The sequence below is a fragment of the Chaetura pelagica genome, unplaced genomic scaffold, assembly GCF_000747805.2.
Source record: "Chaetura pelagica isolate M959 unplaced genomic scaffold, ChaPel_1.0 scaffold244, whole genome shotgun sequence".
Lineage (NCBI taxonomy): Eukaryota > Metazoa > Chordata > Aves > Apodiformes > Apodidae > Chaetura > Chaetura pelagica.
In genome coordinates, this window is record NW_009953719.1 from 1,477,720 (window position 1) to 1,498,139 (window position 20,420).

General features: G+C 41.1%; 1 protein-coding gene across 1 annotated transcript in view; it reads right to left on the reverse strand.

The window, feature by feature from the left end:
• DSCR3 (Down syndrome critical region gene 3) overlaps window positions 1-18,321 on the reverse strand; it is a 42,336-nt gene extending 24,015 nt beyond the window's left edge. Inside the window, exon 1 of the mRNA XM_010000437.1 lies at window positions 18,244-18,321. Coding sequence (XP_009998739.1) covers window positions 18,244-18,321 — 78 coding nt within the window. The remainder of the gene's footprint in view (window positions 1-18,243) is intronic.
• Window positions 18,322-20,420: the final 2,099 nt, after the last annotated feature.

Below are 20,420 nucleotides of genomic sequence, written 5' to 3' on the forward strand. Positions count from 1 at the left end.
GTTCGAGACGTTTCAGAAGGCGATGCCTCGTGAAACGTATACAGGGAGAGAATTTGTCCTAAAAAAACCCCAAAACCTGAAGCGCAGAAATACCTCGTCTGGAGAACGCGGCAGGTGAACAGCTAATGCGTGTGCTCGTGTTTTCGTACTGAGAAAGGCTCCGGTCTCTTACAGATGTGCAGCACAGATAGGTAGCTCTTGGGATTTCAGTGGGACCAGAAGTTGTCCCATCAGCAGTATCCCAAAGCAGCCCCGAAAGAAATCTATAAAGCATGAATCTAGTAATGAATTTTAATGCTTTTCTAAAGTCATTTTTCTTCCTGTGTTCCAAAGTGAGGGCAGCCATTTCACTGAGAGGTTCTAAGCAGAAACCAGCTTCAGAGTCTAGCAACACCATTCCTAGCTCATTTGAAAAGGTGGGAGTTCTTCCATTCACTCTTTTAACTATAGCTTGGTGAGGGAGCAAGGGATTGTGATTAGAGTTCTGGTTTTGGAGTACCAGCAGTCAAAATAAGAGAACTACTGAAAGACTGAACAAAAAAATCTGGAAGTGGAGTGTGCAGCTACTGTAAGCTGTCCCTACTGTAACAAACATGCATGAAGTGCACAGCTGAAGGGTCAAGACATATCTGTCTGTGGAATGCTGTCTTCTGAGAAGTCTTTAGATGGTCCAAGACATTCGGGGAGTGGTTCATTGGTGGCATAGATTTTTAAAGCCTGATTGCTAGAGCTGGTTCTCTTGACAGGAGCTTGAAGACTAGTCTGATAGCACTTTTATTATGGTTCTCCATGAAAACAGTGAACGAAAATGTATCTAGATAAAATTATAGAATGAATAAGCCTTTCAAGTACTCTGAAGTTCTCTGTATTTTAATTTTATTGCCCAGTATGTATAAGTGTGTTTATTTTAAAGATTGGTATTTAGAAGTAGCAAACTAAAGATAAATTTTCTTAAGCTTCACATAGCTAAAAAAAAATACAGTCTCTATCTGTGGTGGGAGTTCCATGCCCTAGCAACAGTGTGCAGAGAGACCATTCCTGAGCATGCAGGGCCTCCAGAAGTGACAGGAGGGGAGCTCTCACTGCTTACATGAAGCCATCTGCAGCACTCCAAGGCTGCATCCAATCCTCTTGGCTGTGTGAAGCTGAGAAGATGGTTCTAACCTATTCCTCCCTGCCTCTACACACGCTTCAGTACTGAAGGCCACCTCATCACTGTGCCCCCCTTCCTGCTTGAGCACTTACAAAAAGCTTGGCAAAAGGCAGTAATGTGGAGCATCTTTTGTTCTGGGAAAATAAGAGGTATCTCAAGTCATTCCACATGCTGTAGTGTTTGTTCAGAGAGGAGAGGGCAAAACTGGTCAATATAAGGAGAAAGGAGTGCTTAACTTTGATTGCTGAATATTAGTACCATGTGTCATATACCTAGTTACTGTTTTTAGTTACTGTGAGGCAGCTAAAGAGGGAATTATTTAATTATTTTATTTTTTTTCACCCCAACAAAGGAGAACTCTAAAGAAAAACATGTTAGCCTGGATAATATAGTTGTCTTCTTAGTATGTAGATTTTTCTGCCATCACTTTCACAGTCCAGTGTTTATCACTCTGAGGAAACTTTTTAAAAAGGTACTTCAGTTACTCATTTCTAGGAACTGAAGTCTCATGTCCAGCTACAAGCTGTAACTGCCCATCTGCCTAGCAACACAGATCATCACAAACAAACTGCTCTGGAGCATCCTTGGCTCCCAGTGAGTGTGGTGTCCAAATACAGTCTCTGCATTGGCAGTTTAACACTCTCACAGCAAGTTTGTTGGGTTTTTTTGCCAGCACTGGGTATCTCCTTCCTGACCATTAGCTCTGACGCAAGTTATGTTCTGGTGGACTAGTGAGGCTGCTGGCTAAAATAAAGAGGTTTGCAGATGCAGACATCAGTGTTTCTAAATGTCTTGTCCATGTTGATGCTAGTCACAACAACCAGAGATGCCCTAGTCAAATACCAACCTCATCTCTCCAATTCAGCTTGCCAATATCTGACACTGATTTTTACTCTTATTTCTCTTTAATCACTTTTATCCCAAGATGTTAAGAAAGAAGGTCTGTCAGAGTCAAATCCAGCTCTTGGAAGAGAAGACCATGGATCACCAAGAGATCATCTCTTGTTTTATTTGTTTCTGTCAGGTTACTAGTTACAGGTCTAACTAGAACCATTTGTAGGAAATTATTTATTTTGATTTATCCAAGTTAAAAAAATTATTTACTGAGTATCCACTTCATACTGAATTATTTTGGAAGGTTTCAGCAAAATCAGCTAAACAGTTCAAGTTTGAAGGCAAATGCTTGAAATTTGGCAGTGAGTCCTCTCATTGTCAGGACAGTGCTGCTTCTGTCCTCTTGAAAAAATCTACTCCAAATTTGGACAAATAATGAGACTGAAATTTTTAGGCTTCATTTGGCCAACGGGAGGTCCTTCAAAAAGTTGCAACTGTCTTTTGTTTGCACCAGCCACACTCGAGAGTGAAGGTGCAGAAGCAATAAAAAAGGGAAAAGGGATAAGAGGCTTCTTGGGGAAACACTGTTGCCCACATGCTGGAGGTGGGAAGGCAGCTTACTGGCCACCCTGCTTGCACTGATAGCCACTACGTGTGAGGACTGGAGCAAAACATGTGGCTTATGGCCTTAAGGGCAGGCCCAGGGCAACAATTGGTATTGCTCTGAGGCAATTTTAGCAGTGGTCTGTGATGGGGGTTAAGATGTTCCCAACAGGTGATGTCTGTGTGGATCACTCCTGTGCTGTTTAGGGGAATTTGAGAGATACTCTAGTTCCTTTCTTCAGCTTCTAGAGATTTGTAGGTGCTAGTCAGATCCCAGAGTTAAAGAATCACAGGTTAGGTAATTACAATATTAAAGTTACTCTGCAATCTTCCAGTGCTCTCCCTGCATATGTACTTTAATGACTAAATTGTATGGAATATTTCTCTCCCTTAAAGCAGTTATTTTTTTCCCCCCCTTCTTCTGTTTGGTTTTTGGTTGTTCTGTTTTATTTTAACATAGATTTATTTAGGAGATCTGAATTCCCGTAGAAACATAGTAGTTACTATGATATGACAGCTCTTTATTACTTAATTTACATAATTGTTACTGTCATTGGTTCATGCAGTGCTGTATTCAGCTACAAGAATAATATTAAATAAATATATTCTGTTTATTCTTGGATTTATCATGAAGAACTAGACTAAAAGGGCATACTTTTGTTTGAATTAATCTTGTATATCATTCTACTTGTGGAGCTGACCATACCCAAACTTGACTTTGAAGTTCAGTAATTTTTTATTTTAATTTTTTTTCTTTCTAGTTTTGCTGAGCCTAAACCAGAACTGAACTGGAATACTTCTGGTAACTGATGAACTTAAGTGAAACCAAATGGAAATACTGTATTAACTTGAACAGTATGATACATACATTTGTTTTCCGGATATAACTGATTGTCTTTGGGACATTATTTAAAAATTAAATAAATGTATAAGTTGTTTAGAATAATTAGACTTCTATATTTGCCTCAACTTAGAGCTGATACTTATGCATGAATTGGTACAGAATAATAGTATTAATAACTTAGAATAAGTAAAATTTAGTCTGTGCAAATTGGGTAAAAGTCCATGGGGATGTCAAAATGGACTTGTTTTCCTCCTTTTTTAATAGTTCAGTAGTCTTTGCTTGGAGAACGGTGGTGTACTTAAGGAATTTAATGGGAGAAGTTGTACAGGTAACAAAGTCACAACAACAGAAATGTACTTGAAAGTTCACTACTTGCTACTAGAAGAATATGGAGTATATACTAATGAAAGAGATCAGAGATCATTAAGTTTAATAAAACAGTAATTTCAAATGTTGTTCATGTATTGGACAATTTTTAGAGCACTATATGGCTTATATAAGCATGTGTTTGAGAAACTGCAAGTTGGTTTTTTTACAGCACCTCAGTGGAAAGACTGTTGTGTTACTCTTAAGTAACACAAAGGATTTAGGTGAAGAAATGACTGTAACTGATACATTCAAAATAGGATGCATATTGAAATTTATTATCTTTGGTGGAGAAATCATACCAAATCACAGCACTGTAACACATAAGTGGTAGTGCTTCCGAGTGCCTCAGAAATTAGTTAGATAATAAAAAAGAAATTAAAATCTCTGTGCCACATAGAGGGGCTGCATACACATTAAATCTTGTAACATTAAATCTTATCCATGTTTTCTAAAACATTTCCCATTGTACATTAATTTGTCTTTAAAACTTATCCTTTAAAATATATCAGACTTAAAAGAACTACACATGTATGAAAACAAGAAAAGGCAACAGAAGAAAAAAAAATACATCTGCTTGTTCAAATGTCAAGGTGGAAAAAGCTAGTCAAGATGAAACTAAGCTGGGAAAAAATCCATATGGGAGATCTAAAGGAAGCCAGATAATACTCATGTTAAAATTAAAGAGGTACAATAAAAGTAAATGTTCAAAGACATGCAAACAAGAGACATAAATATAGTAGAAGAATGCAGATGTAGATTCTTTGTCCAAGTTAATTAGAGGGCTGTATTCAGCCACTAGAAAGTGAAAAGAACAAGGACTAGATCTGGTGCTATTGAAACCTGGAGAGCTTTTAATGTTTACTTCAGTGGCAGCGTGATGAGGACTCCTCCAACGAGGGTAAAAACACTGCAAACTGATGTGTCACAGGAGATTTAGAGATACCTAATTTATTTGTGCCGGGCAACAAAGCAGTGCTGGAAGCTGGGGTGTTGAAAAAGCAGAAAATGGTGATAGGAAGGTAAGAAACTAAATGCAGATAATTCTACAAACTAGATAATATTGGTCAAGGAATTTCAAAGCCGTTTAAGAATTAACTAACTCGCTTTCCAGCAACAATGTGGGATTTTGAAGGGAATTACCTCAGAGTAATTGTCATTGGATAGGCACAGCTGGAGCTGAACTTGGCAAGGAATATTAAGAAAAACCAGAAGGGCTTCTATAGGTGGTTAAACCGGAAAAGGAAGGTTAAAGAAAGTGTACCCCCCTTGATGAGCAACGGTGGTGAGCTAGGAACAACAGATAAGGAGAAGGCTGAGATTCTCAGCTTTTTTGCCTCAGTCTTCACTGGCAACCTCTCTCATCATGGCTCTCAAGTATATCGCCCACATGATGCAGACCAGGGAGACAAAGTCCCTCCCACCATAAGTGAAGGCAAAGTTCGTGACCATCTGAGGAACCTGAACATACACAAGTCCATGGAACCTGATGAGATGCATCCCAGAGTCCTGAAGGAGTGGGCTGATGTAGTTGCCAAGCCACTCTGCATTATATTTGAAAATTCATGGCAGTCATGTGGTTCCTGGTGACTGGAAGAAAGGAAACATTATGCCCATTTTTTAAAAGGGTAGAAAGGAGGACCCTGGGAACTACCGACCTCTGTGCTTGGGAAGATCATGGAACAGATCCTCCTAGAAGACATGCTAAGGCACATGCCAGCATGGCTTTACTAGGGGCAAATCCTGCCTGACCAACTGTAAGAGTCGATAGAAAGATTGGTATTGTCTCAACATTGTCATCAGTGACTAGACCCCAAAATCTGGACTAACATCTCCACATGAGTTTGCAGTGGCTTGCTGAACTGGCTAGCAGATGCAGAAATCATGGAGAACAGACTGAGGTATGGACAGTGCCGTTACCTGGTACGGGTCTATTCTACTGGAGCAGCAAAGCAAAGAACTGCTGTCGAGGAAGATGGATCGCGCTTTCTGTGCCAACATCAATGAAGCCTCAGTTGAACTTTCCTCATTATAATGTTATTATAATACAAAACCACACCTCCTGGTAAGAAGCTACCTGCCTCCAAAGCTGGCCATGCCTCAGACACTCCTCTCTGGGCATGTGTGGAAGCCTCACTCCAGACAGGTGCGGATTGGCACATTTCCACAGGACAGAGGTGGGGTGGAAGAGGGTCCAAGGAGGAGCAAGGTGTGCTTCCCAGGATAAAAGATGGTTCCTTAGTAACCAAACTTTGAAGATCCTCCCCACCGAGAGATCACAATGATCTCTCAGCAGCGGAATGCCTTCTGGATTTGGGATCATAGGGACACCTTTGGACCCATGGTGGTAGCTATTATCCTCTTTCCCCCTCCGTTTTACCTCATCTTTCCTATTTTTCTTCCTTTCTATCGCATGCCACTTTATGGGCAAGACCAATAAAGTCATTGTGTGTTGATAACTCCCTGGCTTGGTTGCCATTTCGTTTTTGCATTTTGAGATCACAGCTGAAATGAACCATCATGCATCCACCGAGGAGTGGACCATGACACCAACCTCATGGCTGTCTACAATGGAGTGACTGCATCAGTGGACAAGGGAAGACCTACAGATGTTATCTGTCTGGATTTCTGGAAGGCCTTTGACATGGTCCTCCACAACATCCTTCTCTCCAAGCTGGAGAGATACGGGTTTGATGGGTGGACTGTTCAGTGGATAAGGAATTGGCTGGGTGGTCACATCCAGATGGGAGGGGTCAGTGGGATAACCAGATGGAAAATGGTGATAAGTGGTGTCCCTCGGGGGTCCATACTGGGACCAGTGTTTTTTAATATCTTCATTAACAATACTGACAGTGGCATTGAGAGCACCCTCAGCAAGTTTGCTGATGACACCAAGCTGGGTGGTGCAGTCGATATGCCAGAGGGATGGGATGCCATACAGAGAGACCTGGACAAGCTGGGGAAGTGGGCCCAGGTGAACATCATGAGGTTCAACAAGGCCACGTGCAGAGTCCTGCACCTGAGTTGGAGCAACCAGAGATATCAACACAGGCTGGGGGAAGACATGCTAGAGAGCTGCCCTGTGGAAAAAGATCTGGAGGTACTAGTGGATCAAAAGCTGAACATGAGCCACCAATGTGCAATTGTACTCCAGAAAGCCAACTGCATCCTGGGCTGCATCAAAAGAAGTGTGGCCAGCAGATTGAGAGAAGTGATTCTGCCTCTCTACCCTGTCCTGGTGAGACCACACCTGGAGTACTGTGTCCAGCTCTGGAGCCCCTGACACAAGAACGATGTGGACCTGTTGGGAGTGCATCCAGAGGAAGGCAACAAAAATGACCAGTGGGCTGGAGTACTCCTCTTATGAAGACAGGTTGAGGGAGTCAGGATTGAGAAGAGAAGACTGCAGGGAGACCTTATAGCGACCTTCCAATACCTGAAAGGGGCCTATAAGAAGGCTGGGGAAGACCTGTTCACTAGGGCTTTAACTATAAGGACTTTGAAGCTAGAGAAGGGTAGATTTAGTTTGGACATTAGGAAAAAGTTCTTTAATATGAGGGCAGTGGGTCACTGGAACAGGTTGCCTTGAAAGGTTGTGGAGGCCCCATCCCTGGACATATTCAGGGTCAGGCTTGATGGGGCTCTAAACCATCTGGTCCAGTTGGAGATGTCCCTGCTTATTGTAGGGGGGTTGGACTAGATGACCTTTATAGGATCCTTCCAACCCAAGACATTCTATGATTCTGTGATTAGATAGCTTTAAAAGAGCTTGAACTGACTGAAAATTGCACTGATGGCACTTGAAAAACAAATGGTATTTTTATAGATACTGAAAACATCCATTCATATTAAACAAAAAAAGTGTTGCCCAAATTTTATCTGGGAGTTGGATACTCTGTAACTCTCCTTGCTGTTTTTTATTACAAGTCTTATATAGATAGCACAACCTTTGATCAATCAACTCACTAGTTTGATCTATCTTGTTACTTTTTTTATTCCTTTGGTCATTAAGCCCAGTACTTAGGTCAGAGCAGCCACTTAGAGGAGTAGAAAATGCCATGTGTTCCTAGGAAACAAGCATATATACTTGCTAATAATGCAACAGAAACCTCACATTTTACTACAGCTTGTATAATCAACAAGCTTAGATATGCCAAATTTTGTAGTGGCCTCAAAGGAGACTTGAATGTAACTGAACTTTTTAATATTTGTTTTTTAAACATTGATTTGGGACTGAGAAAGAAAGTTGTATCAGTCACATATCAATATTCTCAGCTCTTTACATTTTAATGTAATATAGATAGCTTTTTAAACTGCAAGTCTAAAGTTACAATTTATGTGTTATTTTTTTATCTCCTAATGTTTCTTCTAGTTGTATGAAGTATGCAAATGAGCATGAAATTTAAGGTATGTTAATGACTGGGTATTTACGACCATACTAATCTGATTGTTGGACTGTGGAGCTAGCTGAGATAGTACACAGATCTTGTCTAGTTTTCTTCTTGTCACGTAAAAATAAAACTGTAACTTGATCCCTAAATTAGCTTCTTCCTTTGGCATATTATAGCTATGGTGGCAATGAGACACCATCACAAATCTTGAGTGGCACTATGCATTTTGAATGACATACTTTTCTGTATGTTTGGAGGCAATATTTTAAAAGGGAATGAGGGATAGTATGGAAATTATTTTTAACTTTCATACAGATACATACACACACAGAGTAAGGTTATCTAATAATTTTCAAAGGCAATAAAGCACATATTCTTAAAACTTCACTAGTGTTCATTTGTAGGTCTCATTCAACATTGTAGAGACAGATCCTCAGCTGCTTGTTGGGCAGGACTGGGCATTGAGTAAGCATGTCAGACAAGAAAGAATCCTTTAATTGTGGAGAAGAAAGCTTCTGTTGACAGAAAGATGCAAAGTAACACCCCTGCAAGGTAAAGTCTGGCCTTTCTGGTCTATTCTTTAGTATTCAAGAAAAACCTAGTTTTCAATCTCTTGCTAATAATGAGCTATTCCAGCTTTAGAACACTATACAGGACACAGAAGAGGAAGCCAGCATGTGACTAAACAAGGGAGGTTAATAGAAACAAGAAGGTATCCTTGGGAAACTATTGGAAATGCAGGAAACAAATGAGTTCATACATTCTGTTACATTAATATAAGGTAGATCACAAGTGAGCTTGAGGAATGACATGCAAGGACATGAGGGAAAAAATCAACCCAACGACAAATCCCAAGCCCTTTTCCTGAAGTATCACGCACATGAGACTTGCCCCAGGGCGGGTAGGGCCTGTAGACCATCAAGGAGTCACCGAGACGGAGTCACCGAGGCAGAGGGACCCCCGCGGTGGGACGGATGCCGCCGCAGGGAGAGCGGCGATGAGGGGGGATGGGAACAGGTCCTTCCTGGGAAAGGCAGGTGTATCTCCTCCCGGCCTCCCTTACCTCACTAGTTACTGCTGCACAACAGGTATGGGGCTTTGGAAATTGAGGGTCAGACGAGTAAGGATGGAGGGAAAGGTCCATCTGGGAAGACACCTGGGGTGAATCAGTCACCCCCACAGCTTTGGAGTAGTTGAATCGGAAAAAAAAAGGAGAGTAACAATGGTAGGTGACTCCCTTCTGAGGGGAACTGAGGGCCCCATATGTTGGCTGGACCCTTCTCACTGCAAAATCTGCCTCCCTGGAGCCTGGGTTAGGGATGTTAGTAGAAGACTCCCTGGGCTGGTGCAGCCTTCAGACTACTACCCGCTTTTGGTTATGAAAACTGGTAGTGACAAGATTATGGAGAAGTCCAAAAGTGATTAAAAATTACTTCAGGTCATTAGTTGCAGGATCAGGAGCACATGTAGTGTTTTCCTCAGTCCCCTCAGTGGCAGGGAAGTGTACTGAAAGAAAGAGGAAAACAGGCTTAGAGGCTGGTGCCACCGACAGAATGCTGGGGTTTTTGATCATGGGGAGGTTTACATGGCACCGGGTCTACTGGCAACAGATGGGATTCAGCATTCTCAAAGGGGAAAAAGGATCCTCACACGTGAATTGGCAAGGCTTTTAGAAGGGTCTTTAAACTAGACTCGAAGGGCAAAGTGGACGGGGCCAGGCTGACTGGAGAGGAGCCTATGCCAGTGCTTGTGGGATGGTGTGCTGGTAGGGCCTTTCAATCTGCTGTCTCAGTGGAGGTGGGGAATGCTGATCCATGTGGCAGCAAAAACACAAGGCTCCATTGACAGGTTAGTAACTGTGGAAGCAGGCAAGAACAGGCAGGTAGGTATTAGGGCTCCTCTCCCCAGAACGGTAGCAGGACCCTTAGCCCAGCTGAAGTGTATCTACACCAGTGCACGTAGCATGGGCAAAAAACAGGAGGAGCTGGAGGCCATTGTGTGGCAGGAAAACTATGATACAGCTGCCATCATGGAAACCTCAGATGACTGGAGTGCTGAGACTGATGGCTACCAACTTTAATAGGGAGACACAGGAATGCTTGCAAATTAATGAGGGTGATTACAGAGTTGAGTCCTTACAGGTAAGAATTAGGGGGAAGGGCAACAAGGCTGATACCATGGTGTGAGGCTGTTACAGACCACCCAACCAGGATGAAGAGGCAGATGAAGAATTTTATAAGCAGCTGGGAGAGGTTTCACGATTGCTACCCCTTGTTCTCATGGGAGACTTCAACTTCCCACATGTCTGCTGGAAATAGAATGCAGCAGAGAGAGCACAGTCCCGGAGGTGTGGAAGATAACTTTCTGACAACTGGTGAAGAAAGCGACCAGGGAAGGTATTGCTCTTTGTGAACAGAGAAGAACTTGTGGGGGAAGTAATGGTTGGAGGCTGTGTAGGGCATAGCGATCATGAAATGACAGTGTTATCAATTCTTGGGGAAGTAAGAAGAGAGGCTCAGTACAACTGCCACCATGGACTTCCAGAGGGCAAACTTTGGTCTGTTGAGGGAATGGATTGACAAAATCCCTTGGAAGGTAATCCTGAAGGGTAATGGAGTCCAGGAAGGCTGGACATACTTCAAAAAAGAAGTCTTAAAGGCAGGAGCAGCCTGTCCCCATGTGCCAAAGGATAAGTCAGCGAGGAAGAAGACAGGCCTGGCTAAATAGAGAGCTTTGGCTGGAACTCGGGAGCAGAAGGAGAGTTTATGGCCTTTGGAAGAGGGGGCAGGTCTCTCATGAGGACTACAAAGATGTAGTGAGGCTAAAAGAAAGGCTGGAAGGAGGATGTGGGAAACTACAGACCTGTCAGTCTGACCTCAGTGCCAGGGAAGGTCATGGAGCAGATCATCTTAAGTGCCACTATGCACCACGTACACAGCAACCAGGTGATCAGGCCCAGTCAGCATGAATTTATGAAAAGCAGGTCCTGCTTGACGAACCTGATCTCTGTCTTTGACAAGATGACTCATCTAGTGGATGAGGAAAAGGCTGTGCAGGTAGTCTACCTGGACTTTGGTAAAGCATTTGACACTGTCTCCCATAGCATTCTGATGAAAAAACTGTCTGCTCATGGCTTGGATGGGTGTGCTCTCTGTTGGATAAAACACTGGCTGAACAGCTGGGCCCAGAGAGTGGTGGTGAATGGAGTTAAATCCTGCTGGTGGCCGGTCACAAGTGGAATTCCTCAGGGTTTGGTGTTGGGACCACTTCTGTTCAACATCTTTATCAACGATCTTGATGAGGAGATAGAATGCACCCTCAGTAACTTTTCAGATGACACCAAGTTGTGTGGGAGTGTTGATCTGCCTGAGGGTTGGAAGGCTCTACAGAGAGACTTAGACAGACTGGGTTGATGGGCTGAGGCAAACTGTATGAGCTTCAACAAGGCCAAGTGTCAGGTCCTGCACTTGGGCCACAACAACCCCATGCAATGCTACAGGCTGGGGGAAGAGTGGCTGGAAAGCTGCCCAGAGGAAAGGGACCTCAGGGTGCTGATTGACAAGCAGCTGAATATAAGCCAGCAGTGTTCCCAGGTGGCCAAGAAGGCCAATGGTGTCCTGGCTTGTATTAGAAATAGTGTTGCAAGCAGGTCTAAGGAAGTGATCCTTCCCCTGTACTCAGCATTGATGAGGCCCCATCTCGAGTACTGTGTTCAGTTTTGGGCACCTCAATATAAGAAGGACATTGAGGTGCTGGAGCTGGTGCAGAGAAGAGCAACGAGGCTGGTGGAAGGCCCAGAGAGCAAGTCTTATGAGGAGTAGCTGAGGGAACAGGGGCTGTTTAGTATAAAGAAAAGGAGGCTGAGGGGAGACCTTATTGCTCTCTGCAACTACCTGAAAGGACATTGTGATGAGGTAGTTGCTGGTCTCTTCTCACAAGTAAATAGTGATAGGACAAGAGGGAATGGCCAAAAGATACACCAGGGGAGGTTTAGGCTGGAAATTAGGACTTTTTTTTCTCTGAAAAGGTTGTCAGGCATTGGAACATACTGCCCAGAGAGGTGGTTGAGTCACCATCCCTGGATGAGTTTAAAAGTCATATAGATGGGGTATTTGGGGATATGGTTTAGGGGTGAACATGGCGGAGTAGGGTTAAAGGTTGGACAATCTAGATTATTCTATGATTCTATGATTTTAAGGTGTAAAAGTAACACTTTGAGAAAGCAAGACCATAAGAGAAAAAATGACATTAATCTTCTTGTATCTGTATTCACACTGAAACAACTTATGGAAATCCATGCCAGAACTTTGCATTGTGGAGAATTTATGAGATCTATTTCAAATATAAGTGTACGGCAGAAAAGTTTAGATAACAAACAGATGAAATAATCTAGACATAATGGGGACCAAGTGATCTCGATCTAGGAGTTCTAAGAGAACTCAGGTGTCAAAAAGCTGAAGTGCTAACTGTAGTCTGTAACCCTTGTTTTAAAACCCCTTCCCCTGCTAGCCCGGTGGGGAAGGCAAATGTGAAGAAGACACAGGCAACTACATGTGAGTGAGCCTCTTGTGTTGTCTGTGCTGTGCAAGTAAGTAGTATCTGTCCTACAGAGCAGAATCACTGGACACATAAATAAATATGACATATCCAGGAAGACAACTTTTTTTATCCATAATTCTTTGGAAATGCTAACATATATGTGGATAAGGGAGATGTCGTGTTTAAGGGTTTACCAGGATTTCCATGGGCAATGAGGTTCTTAGAAAAAGCTTAATTAAAAAAAAAAAAAACAACAACAAAAAAAGTATGTTCATGCAATAAGAAGCAAGAGGAATGAAAAAAAACACAACACACCAAGCCGCTTAATGGCAGAAAAAAGAAATAAAACAGAAATAAAAGGTCAGTTTTCATAGAAGAGGGAGCTCACAAAAGGGGTCCACAGGGACCCGTGCTGTGACTTGTGCTGCTTAATGTATTCTTAAATGATCTGGAAAAAGAGGGTGAGCAGTGAGCTATCACAGATTGCTAATGATATTAAGCTACTCAGGTAAAGAAAAGTTAGAGGACAAATTGTGATGCAGTCGAAGGGCTGACTGAAGAAATTAAGAAAGACTTTACAAGACTGAGTGACTGGATAATAAAACAGTAGCTAAAATTTGATGTAGTTTTGTATAGTGCACATGGGAAAAAAAAAAGTACATACAGTGATGGGCTGTAAGCTGGTTTTCCACTCACAAATGAGATCTTTGTGTTATGATTAACATTTCTCTGAAAATGCCAGCACAATGTTCCCTTTTACTCACAAAGAGAAATAAAATATTTAGAAGTATTAAGAGTGGAACAGAGAATAAACCAGAGAACATTGTAACACACCCGCCCCAGTATCAATCCATAGCTCTCTGTATATTGAGTAGTATGTACAGTTGTTCTTCACATCTCAAAAGGGCATAACAGAACTGGAAATCATTCAGAAAATATTTGACAAAGATAACCAAAGAAACAGAATGGTTCTGCATGAGGTCCTTAATTCTGAAAAAGATGACTGAGGGGAGATACGACAGAGGTCTTCAAAATCACCGGTGACAGAGAAAAGATGAAGATGGAGACACTGTTACTGTCTTTTCCCAATATGAGTACTAAGAATATTAATGAAGCTCGTAGAAAGCATGTTAAAAAAAATGGATTCTCTGCATAATTTTAAGCTGTGCAAATCTTTGCTGCAAGATACTGTAAGGTACTGCAATATGCTAAAGGTTTGAAAGATAAACTCAATCAAACAAATTAACAGAATAAAGTCTGTTAAGTATGAGGACTGTTAAATAAGAAAACACTACCCACTGTTTACACTGCAGAAGCCTCCAATCCACTGATTACTGGACACTGGGAATGCTTGGGGACTAAATATTTACCTTGTTCACGAGCTCTTCCTTGGGCATCCTCTATTGGTTGCTGCTGGAAACCAGACACTGAACTAGATGCGTTTTAATTTCCCAGTATAGCAGTTTCACATGCAAATACTGTAGAAAAGAGAAGATTCAGAGGCCATGAGGTTTACCATTATGACATGATTCAGAGTCATGAAAGGTTAGGAGAAAGACTGATGACTTCAGGAAGAAAAAATCTTAATCCATATAGCTGGAAAATAGTGTCAAAACCAGTTAGGCAGTGAAGTAGGTCACCCGTGTGTAAATACCTAACACCAGCCCTCTGCAGGGAAGGCATGCTGGTGTCTGAGGGTTCTGCTGGTGATCACTGGGACAGCTGCTAGCTACAAAGGCACATCACTGAGCAGAGGGAGAGAATTAATTTAGAAAGCAAGAGAAGAAAGAGCGAGCACATGGTGGAAGAAAGGCTAACTTCTTGTAGAAGAAGAGGCCATTTCAAAATCTTTCTCCAAAAGGAAAAGGAAATTGTCCATAAATTGTCCAAAATAATTTGCTTTTTCAGGTGGCTGCTGCCATTGTGAGAAACAGGACAGACAAGAGCGCAAATATGGGAGGTAGTAATGCAAGAGGGAGCATGACCTTCAGATGAGAAAAAGAAAACTTAATTTCCTCCATTTGTATACTCAAAACTTCTCTCCTTTTGAATGTATGGTCAAACTTGGCATAATATTACAGTGCAGCCTGAATGAAAACTTTTTTATTCAGTTGCATAAAGGTAATCCAAAACCAGCTTATATAGCTGCTCATTTTACCTCAACTCTTTGCACATTTGCCAGTTTATAATGCTTGCTACACTGAACTATATTAGCTAAAGTTGTAGTTGAGTAACCTTTTTAATCTCCCTTTTTCATAATTTAAAACAACAAACTTTTGTACTGTGTACTTTGTTTCAACACAGAGTTTAGCAAAATCATTTTTTTGCTTATATAGTATGAAAGAAAATACATTTTCCAATAGTCTCCAGTTGAAATGTCACATAATCATGATTCAAAAGATGTACTTTGTCTTGTGAAGCCATTAAGGGAAGGAAAACAATCAAAGTATCAATAAAATCAAACAATTATTTTGATGCTGCAGTTATTTAGAATTGAAATATCTACACTGATGTAATAAAAATCACTATTAATTCTAGGTGATATATAGGCAAAATTGTTTATAGTTTTATATGAATAAGCAGGTTTGGTTTTGTTTTGGGTTTTTTTTTTTGTTTCTATTGTGGAACACATCCAGTGACACTTGTCTGTTGCCTGTAAGAATTGTATATTGTTGTCTCTTTGTCTAAGAAGTAGATGCTTATGACCATCTGGGGTTTGGATAAAAAATTAATGACATAAGAGTGGGAATATTGACTATAATTTTTTATATGCTGATTTCACCACCCTGAAAAGCAACTGTACAAAGACAACAAAAAGTTTTTTCTTATGAAAATCTCTGCTAGAAATATTTTTATGCTGTTTTCAGAATTCTAAACTTTTGTTTGCAGTTGCTTATAGATTTCCCAACTGAAATACTACCCCTTCCAAAATAACCTAAACTTCTGCCTATTCCTTCCCCTTTAAAAAACAAAACAAAAACAAAACAACAACAACAACAAAAACCCCTAACAACTGAAAAAGAAAAAAAAAAAAAAAGTGACACCCAGGACAGAAACCTTCTTCTAAGTAGTTAAAGCTTGGCAAACCTATAAACAATGGAAAACAAACAAACAAGGATTAGCTGGATGTTTTCCTCAGCTTGAATGTTTTGGACACACACAAAAACCCCAAACCACTCCAAAACCCAAAAAAGCAAGGCCAGAGAAGGAAAAAAATAACCCCTTATATTTTAACTGAAAACACAGTCCTCTAGAACCAGGTTTTAATAATACAAGTGCTGCCCTACTGGCAGAGAGTTTATTTGTTCCTTTCAGATTTACCCTCAATGTCATGTTATGGGTGCTCAAAGCTCTGACACCATGCATGCAAGTACAGCATGTCTAAGGCACCTGCTGTATTCCTCGGCTGTAGAATATGGCTTTGCATCACACGTGCAAGAGAGTCTTGTCTCAGTGACTACACACCATGTACATGAATAGATTAAGTTCATTGTCAGACTCAATGAACACTGCCTGTGGGACCTATTTGAAACTGGGACGTGGTTCTCGCCCCAAGGCTTAAGAAGACTCAACCCTTCTTATTATCCTCCCCAAGCAAAATGATGAATGTTTAAAGACTCATATTTACCCATGCACAGTAGAAACTTTGCTAAGTTCCCCAAAGTCTCTGCTTCTCCAGTCAGCACAGCAGCAGGTTATTTGAAGTTGCTTGATCCAGGATGTGGTGGCCTCTGAATTCTGGGCACCTGCACCTCCAGTGGGGAGAATGTCTCTTGTCTTTCTTCAGCATTGCTGCTGCTGAGGTCCAGAGAAACCAAACATCTCACTGAATGTAAGAGGACAGGGATCAAGGTTACCGTGGGTGAGGGGATAGGTGAGAGGAAAAAGTACAGAAGAAAAAAAGATCTGTGATGGATACTGATGGTAAAGACAGGAGTTTCAGCTTCAGCAAAAGAAGTGTCAGTAAGACTAGCCTTGGGCCTCAGGCTTCTTTCAGTAAATACTGCTCTTGCTGTGGTTTCATGGTTGATACTAGCAGCACGTGCTTTAAATACACTCTGTTGTTTTGTAGTATTGGGACTCTGCCTTATATGATGAAAAGTGAGTAACGTCCCATAGCACAACTCAAATACAATATCTTATTTCACGTAGTTGAGCATTTGATCAGAGTAGCTGGCTTTTCAGTGTATTGGGGAGGTATGTGCTCTGCTCAGTGGCCACTGGCATTAGCCTAGCAATTAAGGTAGTATTTAGCGTAGTTAAGTACCAGGAAGGGAGAGTTTGTAATTATAAAACAGAAGAGCTAAGTAACACAGTGTTCTGTGCTGTTTCACATAGAAAAGAAAATTGTACACTTTGTCCATTCCAGATATGAAGTACCTGTGTACACTTGAGCACTGTTTTTTTGTGGTTTTTTTAATTAGTCTTCCATGTGTATAATTGGCACTGTGTAATTAATATGTTATTAAATTAATATAGTCTAGCTCTTCAGATAATGTATTAATGCAGATTTCTTGGTGTCAAGTATGGAATTTACATGCAATACTGATACACGTAGAATAAACTAAAAGTTAGTGTAGGTATGTTACATTAGGATTTTTATACACTTTACATGGACATGTCTTGGCTACAGCAAAGAGAGGGTTGTATTAAAAAAATGGCTTAAATATTAACAAATTTGGGCTTTTCTCTGAGATTAGTAGGATTTTGATACAAGCATTCACAATTTAGATTTTTGGCACTTTGAATTTTCTGTATGCTATTAATTTTGCTTTGTTATGATTTTTAACTGGAAGTCTTCAAAACTATGTTCTGCCTGAAATTTGGCTACAGTAGCCCAATTTAACATACATGAGGTAGTATCTTAAAAAAACTCCTCTGTCAGTACATTAAAAATTCAGTTGAGGCTTATTGTGAAAAGACCTGCTGTAACATATAGGTTGGAAGGGTGAAAAAAAAAAAGGAGTTTGAAGTAATTTTTCAGCTTTTGTTTTTCATAATTGAGTTTTATATGCCAAGAGATAAACTTCATGTGCTTTGAGCATAGCTGTTATGTGTTCTGCTTATAAACTCGACAATGTGTGCACTCATAAGCGTGCTAGTCTGTGCATTCATAAACTTGATGGGCCCTACACATAAAAATATTAGCTAGCTGGAGTTATGTTAATTTTATTCTCCAGAAGGGAAAGAATTTATGGGCAATGCACTTAACAGAGAACAGAGAAGTGGTTTTGTGCATCCACTGGCATAGTAAGTTTCATGCACAGCTGCTGCTGAATGAAATCTTTCACATCTCTGCAGACTTGCCACCTTTACCCCGTTTGTTCTACACTTCAAAAATGAGAGATTTCTTGTGAATGACAGATTTCTTCTGAAACACTTCTTCTGAAATACTATTCATGAAGTACCACCAATGTAAATGCACAAAACCCAGCAACAAATGAAAAGCAGCAGCAGACCTTTTTCTCCTCCACTCGCAATCAGGTTTCACAGCACTTGGGGAAACAACTCACCTCATCTTCAATTGTACCACCGATGCTTGCCAGTCTTCCATCATCCCCAGTATAAACCACTCTATCCACCTTCCACATGTAATACTGGTGCAGATAAAGGTGAGCTGAAGGAGGTCTATACTATTTACATATATATAACAGAAACAATAGGATTGCCAGTAGTGGGGGATAAACGTAGTTCAACAAGCTTAGCTTCTTGAAAAGCAGACCATTACTGTTTAAGAGCCAAAATGCAGACTTAGTCATTTATATTTAAACCAGATCTAAGATTTTATTCAGATGTGCACTCCAAACATACTGACACTGGGAACACTTGACTGCAAGTTTAGGCAACCTGTAGTTAGGGCTTTGTCATTGTGTAAACATATTCTGAACAAATCAGTGTGACCACAAGAGTATCAGAGAGATGTAACACATTAGTGTACTAGTTGTGCATCTTGTGTTACCATAAATTTACTCAAAGCCTGGAACTGACCTGAGCAGAACAACCTGTGGCAATTAATAGTCCTGCAGAGGGAAAACTAATAATAATAACTGACTATCTGTTCTGCAATACTCATAGGCCAGTTCTTGCCCAGCAAGTGTTGCCAAAATGCCAGTATGTGGCCCAGCTCAGGATTTCCTGAACTGATTTGGAGATGATTCAAATAATTTCACAAACATATCTGTGCTGAATAAATGAACAGTCAAGTCCTGACTGCAGCTGAGGAAGAAAAAGGATGCATTACCCCTACTTCTTTTTCTTCGGGAGCTGGACCCCTTGCAAGGTTTTTTGATTACCTGAGACCTGAAAGCCATAATTTCTGCAACCTTTTCTTCTTTTTTTTTTTTTTTTTTTTTCCTCCCCTCTTTTAACTCATCCTGGCAGTTCAACAGGCAGGTAGTTTCTATTATGCTATATATATAATATAATATAATATAATATAATATAATATAATAAAATAGTACAAGGGACTTTGGGGTAGAAGTCACTAGGACTGACACTGGAAGATGGATCACCCTATAGCCTCTTTAAAAAGAATGGGGATGGAAAACTGTTAAGGTCCAATGAAACCAAGCCAGCCTAACTCATTGCAAACCACCTAGTGACCTTCTGGACTATCCCCCCTGTTACACCTCTAAAAGGGGACTTGGACTTGAATTAAACACAGGAAGAGGTTCTGGCTGACATCCTAGCACCACATTGTATGACATTAATCTTTTCATGTCAGGTTCAGATTTGTGTCCAGGTGTGTGTTTCCCCCACAGACACTTATGGCATTGTGTCCTCCCCAGACAGCCTGCGGAACCTACAGTGGGAATACTGAAGGGATATCCTCGCACTACCAGAAAAACCCTGCCAGGCAGCCAACACACTATTTTAGTAGCTCCATTCTGGCAGGACTACCCCTGTGGGACTTTACACCACAGGCCTGGCATGCAGTAGTGATCATGATGAGGTGGGCAGACGCATTCCCAGCACAGGGGCAGCACCAACCTTGCCTGCCTTCCAGTTCCCTGGAATAGCTCGCAGAGGTAAAACTGCAGGCCCCTAAAAAATGTGTCCTACAAAAAGGAGTGGTGACCCACATAGCAATTAGCCTACATTAGCGATGCCACAGAATATGCTCCAGGGCCACAACAATGTGGACAGCCAGGGAACTCAGTCTGAAATATACATTACAGCAAGGTAGTGTACACGCAGTTGATTGGTTTTACATACACATTGGAAAGAAACAAACTATTTTTATTTGTGTTTCATAAAGCTGAGTGAATTGCCTTTTGATTAGACCTTCAATTCATCTCTTGTGAAAGTTTTTTAACTCCCAGTAACGATTTGCCACTTCACGATTTGACAGACCCATCCTGGGCAGAGAATCTTGAATAGAAGAAGTTCAAAGAACTTCTGTGAAAAGTGGTGACTGGGTCAAGGATTGATCCTGGTTAATTAGTTAACCGTTTCTCACTCTGAGAAAAGCTGAACTGTTAATGCTTCTCTTTGGTTGGCTAACTGGCCAAGCTGCACACATGTAACCCCAGAGAAGTCACAGTTACAGTCTTCTTTGCTCAACAGATAGTGCAGGGTCTCAAGCTGGAGCTTTGGGGTAGTTCAGTTTCTGAGGTACACAGGGAATCTGAAAACCTGAAATAATATATTGGACTGGGAGGAAAAAGGGATGGAAAACAAAGCATTCCTG